At 39.6% G+C, this 9,218-nt stretch overlaps 1 protein-coding gene across 1 annotated transcript; it reads right to left on the reverse strand.

Moving 5' to 3' along the window:
- Positions 1–881: 881 nt before the first annotated feature.
- Positions 882–8,439, reverse strand: slc48a1b (solute carrier family 48 member 1b). The gene is made up of 3 exons (XM_083892418.1): positions 8,237–8,439; positions 3,199–3,366; positions 882–1,430 (listed from the first exon to the last, which is right to left on the reverse strand). Exons 1-3 carry the CDS (start codon positions 8,364–8,366, stop codon positions 1,294–1,296), a joined length of 435 nt encoding a protein of 144 aa, XP_083748544.1. The 5' UTR covers positions 8,367–8,439; the 3' UTR covers positions 882–1,293.
- Positions 8,440–9,218: the final 779 nt, after the last annotated feature.

Genomic DNA, 9,218 nt, shown 5'->3' on the forward strand with positions numbered 1-9,218 from the left:
CAACCTTCAATCTGCTTCCTTCTTGTCACTTTCTCACGTTACATGAACATCACGAGGAAAATAATAACGTTTTTTTTTTGTTTTTGCTGTTGCTTTTCTTTGAAGAAGTAAAAAAGTCACTTTTATAGGAACAGAAACTATAAAAGATGTCGACACCGTCTTTCTTATGTTTCTAAAAATGCACCAGAACATGAGATGTCAAAAAAACATATTTACAACATTATAGGACTCTCAGACACACACTCCAACGCTCAATCAAGTGATATGCAATTGTATATTTATTTCCAAAATGGCAGTTACCAGATATAAACATTTAAATGCGATACGACAAAAAAAATAAAAAAAAATCTCATTAAGAAACAAAATTCAGGATTTGGATTTGGATGAAATAATTATGGAACATAAAAATAAAATGTTGTGCATCTTCAGATTTATCTCAGTTTAATGGTTTCTCATGCTGTCACTTTGATGAAAAAAATAAATAATAATTGTGCAAAAATCAATCTTAACATTAAAAATGCCCCTTTATGGTTCAGAAATGGATTAAATGAGGACATGTGGTTTGTATTTGTAATTGCACATGAACCCATTCACTGTAAACTTTGCAGGGTTTTGAGAAAATCTGTTGTTGCTGCTTTTAAAAGCATTGTTTTTCCACACTCACCACACACACACACACACACACACACACACACACACACACACACACACACACACACACACACACACACACACACACACACACACACACACACACACACACACACACACACACACACACACACACACACACACACACACACACACACACACACACACACACACACACACACACACACACACACACACACACACACACACACACACACACAATTGCACTGGTACAGGAAAACATAAAAATACAGAAAATACTCAACCACAGGTACAGTGCAGTTCATGCTATATTTACTTGATGGACAAATGGCTCCCTCTTGTGGCTGCAACTGACCAAATGTCGAGAAGACTCATCACTGGTTAAAAATCATGAAAACTATTCAAATTGTTTTGTCATGAAGAATGTGTGCAGATGCTGGACAAAACCGAGCAGAAACTTTGAAGGGTCGAGGGACACGAGACAAATTTGTCTGTGAAGTCGGCAACAAATCCTGCTCACAAGGCAGAGGAGGAGAGCGACGTCGCTGATTGTCCACAAATATTTCAAATTCTCCTGCGATTGCTCCTCCGGTGTCCTGCGCTTTCTCCCACGCTGTGACACTGTTACTGTGCTGCAGAGTCTAAGAGTGTTACACAGCCTCAGAAGTCACTGAGGATACTGATGTCTGCAAACTCTTTGCGGTAGCGGTGAGCACTTAAGGTGAGCAGGAAGGACCACTTCAGGCTCATCAAGCTCCACACACAGGACAGGTAGAGACTGTGAGGGTCAGTCAGTGCTGTGGGGGGAGGAGACACATCACACTATGATCATGGACAAGAGTACTAACCCTAACCCTTAATACAGTAGATACAAGTAAAAGTACTGGTCTAAACATGTACTCAATTTAAAGTAAAAAAAGAAAAAAGAAAAAAGTAGCTTGTTTAGAATTTACTCTTACTAAAAATTACTTTGTTACTTTCTTAACAAGGTTTTTTTTGTGTCGTACAAAAAGAACAACACATTTGGAAAGGCAAACCTTTACAAATTAAAGTGCTGAAAAAATAAAATATGCAAACACAATGTATCAGTCAAAATGGGTCAAAGGTCACAAATGTTTAAACTTTCTCACTCACTCAGGGACCGTATTTAGAGCAAATTCCTGTCCTCTTCATTCCCCTGTCCTCGTCATTCCCCTGTCCTCGTCATTCCTGTCCTCTTCATTCCCCTGTCCTCGTCATTCACCTGTCCTCTTCATTACCCTGTCCTCGTCATTCCCGTCCTCTTCATTCCCCTGTCCTCGTCATTCACCTGTCCTCTTCATTCACCTGTCCTCTTCATTCTCCTGTCCTCGTCATTACCCTGTCCTCGTCATTAACCTGTCCTCGTCATTCCCCCGTCCTCGACATTCCCCCGTCCTCGACATTCCCCCGTCCTCGACATTCCCCCGTCTTCGTCCTTCCTGATGATTTGAGGTCATGGTGTCAAGAGGATTTTTTGTTCATCTCAGGCCGGGCAATATACCCACTGATTTTCAAGTATTTCGCAACTAAACTTTTTCCAGCTCTATAAGGACCTGACCTGTGGGGGCGCTACTGAGCCATTTTGCATGGGTTTGTCACAAGTCCATTATTTTATGAAATTTTTCGCCAGTTCTGATGTGCGAGGAAATTTTCGTCCGAATTCACGCACGTTCAGGGGGTTCCTAGTTACAATAGGTTCCTCGTCACTGTTGTGTACAAGGTCCCTAATAATATAATATGTATATATAATAGAGGACCACCATGCTTTTACAGTAGCCCCGCAAAGTAAAAGTCTTGAGTTTTGATGCTAACTGAAGGCTACATAGGCTCTCTAACAGTGTGATGTGAGGGATATTCACCTATAAATGTTACAGCTGTTTTTCCCCTTATAAGATTTATTATTATTATGATAATTGTGTGATAAATTTTTTGCAATTATTGTTCTTCTTTGTGTTCCTGTGTGTTCTATTTGATTGTTTTACTGTTTAAGTATTTAATGTACTTTATGTTTATGACTTGGACCCCAGGAAGAGCAGCTGTGACTGTTTCACTTTGCAAAAATAATTGATATTTATTTCTAAAGAAATAACTCAAGAGTAAAGAAAAATAATCATACTGAACTTTGTTAATATAGTGCCAGTAACAAATTACTCTATGGGACAAAAAAGCAATAAGACACAGAAATGATCATCAGAACATAAAACAGAACTGAAATTATGATGAACAGCGTGTTTCACCATAAAAGCATTAAACAGCTTTGGATAGTAAAACTGAGGAAGAAACATTTAAGGAAGACAGGTGTAGATTTTATTATGCAAGTTTTTGTAAGTGGCAAAAATCTGTTTTCCCTTCTGTCCCTGCACTGGCAGCCAATACTTCTTATAACCACACTTCAAAAAAATTATCCCTTTTAAGAATTTAATTCATTGTGATGTGTGTGAATTTTAAACTATTTTATTTTAACTGATTATAACCTGAATACAGTGGACACACACTCACACCCGTTTATCATCACGTGAAACACAAAGGCAGTGGACAACTTACATTCTCTGTTGCTGATGGCAACAGACAAGAAGACGACGATGGCCACGACTGCCAGCACAGAGAAGAAAATACCGATGAAGAAGAACAACTTGAGGCCCTTCAGCCACGTTCTCCAGTAATCCTGCAGGTACATGATGTGAGTGATCAGGGTCCAAAGTGCCAGCACACCTGATTCAGGGACATAAAAACAGAGACCTGAGTCCAAATATTTTATTTATTTATTTCAAAAAACAAAACAATGTATATATATATATACACACACACACATATATATATATATATATATGTGTATATATATATATATATATGTGTATATATATATATATATATATATATATATATATATATATATATATATATATATATATATATATATATACACATTAATAATTATTAATTCAAGGTCAATCAAATTCAGTATCACCACACTCAGTGCTTTACTGACTACAAAATCACAAAAGGCCACTTCCTTATTGCATTGTAAATCTTACATAAAACACTATGCACATACTTAACAACAATGAAGCCCATATTCAAGATACACTGATTCTCAGACTTTGCCACATTAAATTCAGAGTCATTTTACAAAGGCTGTGAAGCTTTTGATCAGTGGCTCACTGTGACTTAAAGCTGCAGTGTGTAACTTTTGGTCATTTTGTTGTTGTTGATGATATTATTCTGCCTCTGCTTGGTCTCCATGAACAGAAATGATGTAACAGGTTATAGTAAAGATTATGATAGTTTTTATTTACTTATTCAAAATAATAGTAGACTTATTCAAACTGTCAATGAACCATGTCAAATGTTACACACTGCATATTTAAAGCTGCAGTGTGTAACATTGGGTATTTATTCATTGTTTGCTGTTCTTGTTGCTGTTGTTCTGCTTCTGCAGATCTTCGTGAACATAAACAAGGTAACATTATTTTTATTCTGCGTCCGTCATCTAAAAGATAGGGGTGGGAATCTCTTGGCACCTCACGATTCGATTCGATTACGATTCAGAGGTCAACGATTCGATTCTAAACCGATTATCGATGCAACTCGATGCAACAATTTTTTACTTTAATACTTTGCTACTCATTTAAAAGTAAGATAAAGCAACATAAATATAAAAGTGGTAGTGCCCCCTCATCTGCCTCATCTGGTGCAGACAAACGGCCCTTTTATTTCTGCGCACCGCCCCTGCGCTGTTCTCTTCTCCCTCTCCTGCGCTGTTCGTCGCTCCTCTGCATCTCCAAGCGCTCATTTCATATCTACAGCAGACTGGATAATTTCTCTACGTGTTTTATCCCCACATAAAATTAATGATCTTTATGATGAGGATGGAGTACAGGTGATCTGAGTGAAACGTGGTGACAGACTCTGAAAAACAGAGACTCCGTGGTCTTAATCTTTGTGAAAGAAGATGCTTTAATGCTGCAATTAAGGGAATAACAGATGCATCAGATGAGCTGATGTCTTTAGTTTACTGCTCAAAGAGAGAGAATGTTCTCTGGTGTGAAGTGAATATCGCGGGGAGTTCATAATCTGTGCCGCACGCAGCTTTCCAGCGTTTAACAGCTGTTCCACCGTGTTGTAGCTGTGTTTCGACCACCGAATTATCGCTGCATCCCTAAATATAATATCTTTATTGACAAGAACGATGTAACCGTAATAATGACGTACTTTATAGTGTGACTTGGGTTTCAATCGGCACCTGAACAAGCGTGCGCTGCACTGATTACATGGGGGAACGTGCGCTCTTGTTCCCCGGTATAGAAAAAGCCGAGGTGTATAAAAAAATCTATTTTAAATAAATAAACAAGCAACGCATAGCCTGGCGGGGGGCAAGTAAAGGCTGGCGGCCCGCTAGGCTTATAATACACTGGGGGAAACCCTGGCTCTGCAGCGAGCTCAGCGAACAGAATGCTGCAGCAGGCGAAGTAATTACATTTTTTAAAAATTCCGATTATTAACTTATCCGCATCGATTCGGAATCGTTCTAGAGAGAATCGCGATGCATCGAAGAATAAATTATTTTTCCCACCCCTACTAAAAGAGGGCTGGGTCAAGAAATTCTATCGGAGCTGACTGAGGGAGCGATTGTGTTTATACAGCAGCAGCACATGGGGTGGGCGGGGACAACAAGCTTTGTCTCGTCTGTCTTGAGAATGTCACCGGGAATGTCCTGGGCGATACGAGAATGTAACAGACACGTTGGTTTATAATTAAACGTTATGAAATACAGTTTTAATAAATGTAAACTTTCACAGCATCACCTACTGGTCTGTGTTACAACTACAGTGTCGGCTATCGGGGCCTTCCCAGTCTAACTGTTAATGAGGGGTGAGCGTACATTTTCAGCTGCAGCTACATCGTGACACAGCATGTTGCCAAATGCTGAATCAGTGAATCTCACTTCTTTCTTTCAGATGACTCCTTTTTTACATAATCACAATCTGTGAGGCCGGCGACACATTTCACACACTTTCCGTCGAGTCATGAATGTGAAACTCCAATGGAATGACCTGAACTGTATCTGTGTTTTTCTGGGACAAGAGCTTCTGCTTTAATCTCAGTGCTGCAAGTGAATATTTGGTGCAAAACAAGTTTTGTGAGTGAAGGGTGAACACAGTATGTCCCAAAATGCCACATTAGCTAATTTCACACTCCCATTCACCATCATTCAAGAAACTGAACTATCTCTTCATTATGCTGCTATGGCCTAGACTGCTGGAGGAATTCGCATATTGCAATGAGTGCTCCCTCTCTTCTTCTTATATAACACTATAACATGACACCAACCTTGTTCTTTCTCTTCCCTGATGTGTGCTTTCCCTCCCTTTCCTCATTCTGCAGGTACCTGTAGCTACAGGGCTGCAGGATCCAGACACAAAACCTAATGCTATTATTATCATTAGTAGTAATAATAACAACAACAACAACCCAGGGCTCCCAAACCTTGGTTAACAAGAAATGCAAAGACTTTTCAGGACCGACCAGAATGTGCTGACTCAGCTTAAGATGGGAGGGCAAAATTGTAAGAGCCGCTTCGCCCATGGCCTCCACTTTTATTGATCTGGACAAGTGAATGTCCTTGGGATCATGGTCAATGTCAGTCTCTGGTGAGACGGAGATCTTGCTATTTGCATTTCCCAGGCATCACCTCATCATTTGCACCACAACACTGCTAGAAATGAGAACTTTTCGTTCTGTGTAGGCCTAGTCTACGTACTAGGTATGTACTGCATCAAGCAATGCAGGGCATGAAACAGTAGGTGGTGTCATAACAAAACAAGGGAGACATTTACCTAAATATCAACTCAACTTCTTTCTTGCACAAAATTCAAGCACTTGGCCCACGTCTATTTAGGGCAAACTTTCAAGGGACTTGAAATATGTTTTTTAAATTCACAAACTTTCAAGGGTTTCAAGAACCCTGATAACCTCTCTGTCCTCACTCTACAGGCACCTGGAACATAAATATGATACAAGTATAGTTTGTGCTACTGCTAATAATACAACTATTCTACTGTAAAAATACTATGACCATCTTTACAAGCAAGCACTCTGACAGTAACTGTTATATGTCTACCCTCAGTCTCTGTCCTCTGTCTCTACACTTCTCAACAGCTCCCATCACTCATTGAAAACTCAAATGTGATAAAACTTTCTCTGTTGCTGCATCAAAGCTGTGAACACTCTCCCATCCCACATCAGGTCGTCTCTTACGATTGACTATTGGTTTTAATCCAATCCAATTATTAATCCTGATGCTCATGTCGTCATCAGTCTGACAGAACAGGGTGAATTTTATCAATGAAGGTAACAGATCTTTGTATTTGTGAGTGAGGAAGGGCCATTTTTTATCTGTTCATTATATCAAATCTGAAGCCCAGCCACCAGCCTGATCGTTGGTGCGTTGAAGCACTAAAACTGATAACACATCAGAGTACATCCTGTGATCGGATGAGTGTGGAGATTATAACCTCAACAGCAGTTCAAAGGTTACACACATGGATATTTAAGGCAGCATGTTGCCTTAATTTTGCATCAAAGCAACTGTTTTTTTTTTTTAATTGACAACATATTTTATGAAGTCACAAATATACTGTATGCCCCTCATAAACAACAATTCCATTTAAAGAGTAAACTTATAGAAAACTTGCAGGAAGACAGGGGTGCTTACTCAACACTAATGTAAATCATTAGGCTTCTGTTGTAATTCATTCGTTGTATTCATTTCAGTACAGTACAAAGTTCGCCTTGTAGCAAAAGGTGTGAAAGGTGGACCAGAATCACAAAATAAGTTGTGACAACAGCAAACATCCATATCTAGAAACACTATAGATCATTTTGAGTTGGTGAAGGGATCATTTCCCAGAGATGTTTGGTAATTCAATAATCATTTTAGCATGATATTTAAAAGAAATAGACTAAAAGGGTTGGAAAATTCTGTAAAGAAATGTCTTTGGGGACCCAAAATAAAACTCCTGCGACCAAGGTGTGGGTCCCGACCCAGTCTTTGTGAATCAGGATTAAAAACATACAAAATAAATGCGGCTGTGTGGCATACTATTTAAATTTAAACGTTTTAAAAACAGTGAAAAAGACAGATTAGTCCATTAAATGTACTGGAACACCTGCAGTTTTCAGTCTATTACACATTTGAATGTTCTTTTCTTTGTTTGGATAAGAAATGCAAGGGAACAGGTAAACGTGCTGTTTAACTATTATTCTTAAATATGTCTCAACCCTATAATGCTTTTTTATGACAAATGTTATTAAGTTTTATGACAGTTATTTCAAAAACCTGAGGCTTTATTTACCTTCAGCAGGAATCAAGGACTTTACTTTATGACTAGATTGATTGACAGCTGTAGGAGTAGGAGTTTTCGAGTGTGGACTTAGATCTTTGTCTGATTCAAAGTGCTGAACGACTGGAACATGGACACACATGGACACACATGGACAACGTGAGGACTCAGGACAAAACACTGGACAAGGACTAGGAGAAACAGAAGAGGACAGAGGAGCAGCAGCAGTGTTTGTTTACCTGACAGTCCTCCCATGGCTGCAGTCCACGGCTGTTTGAACACGATGTTCCACACCAAGAAGGCAGAGAAGCCCATGAGCAAACCGCACGACGCGTAGCCGACACTAATATACGTTTTATTTACGGCCATTTTTTACGAAAAACAAAAACAAAAAGGCGGCGCGAGGAAGAACAGAGACACACAACGACTGAACGAGGACCGAGAGAGAGTGAGAGTGAGTGGGAGAGAGACAGAGCGAGAGTGACACACACACACACACACACACACACACACACACACACACACACACACACACACACACACACACACACACACACACACACACACACACACACACACACACACACACACACACACACACACACACTAGGGGGAGAGAGAGGTGACTATTTCAAAACAACTGCATCCGGTCAATCTGAGAGCACGTGGCTGCTGCTGATTGTGTGTTCTGCTTTGCTGACTAATGGTTGTTTGTGTCGCACACACACACATAGAAGTGTGAAGAAGTGGGAATCATGACAAAGCGTTTTCTTCTTCTCTTCTTCTGTTACTGTCCAGCTGCTGAAATCCACACACGTGACTGAAGAAATCTGCCCACAGCTGCAGCTCTCTGACGTGGTGAGCTGACACAGCGCCACCCAGAGGAACAGAGGACGCCTGTATTATTGTTTAAGTTTTTTTTTTTAGCTGATTTAGGCTAATTTTGATGTGCTGAATCCAACAATCACATTGGTTTTTGCTCAATCAGGTCAACTTTCTGAACAAAGCTACATATGTGTTTGTTTACACACATATACGTACGGGTATTTTCACGTCATGATGCAAATTTATTTCATATTTCTTGTAATAAACAAATTCTGAAGATTTTGCATGTGCCAACTTATGACTTATTGTTTTTTTATATATATTACAAGTGAACTGGTTATTCCGAAGCCCCTCTCCTGTGGAACCAACTTCCGCTTTCAGTCAGTCTGACTCTGT

This window comes from Microchirus variegatus (assembly GCF_963457635.1).
Source record: "Microchirus variegatus genome assembly, chromosome: 7".
NCBI classification, from domain to species: Eukaryota; Metazoa; Chordata; class Actinopteri; order Pleuronectiformes; family Soleidae; genus Microchirus; species Microchirus variegatus.

What these genes read in the sequence shown, in the direction of transcription:
- slc48a1b (XM_083892418.1), bottom strand. Translation starts at nt 8,366, where the DNA reads ATGGCCGTAAATAAAACGTATATTAGTGTCGGCTACGCGTCGTGCGGT. An exon ending in AGCCATGGGAGGACTGTCAG is followed by an intron (nt 3,367 to 8,236) that starts GTAAACAAACAC and finishes TCCCTGAATCAG; the next exon opens with GTGTGCTGGCACTTTGGACC. An exon ending in TGCCATCAGCAACAGAGAAT is followed by an intron (nt 1,431 to 3,198) that starts GTAAGTTGTCCA and finishes CTCCCCCCACAG; the next exon opens with CACTGACTGACCCTCACAGT.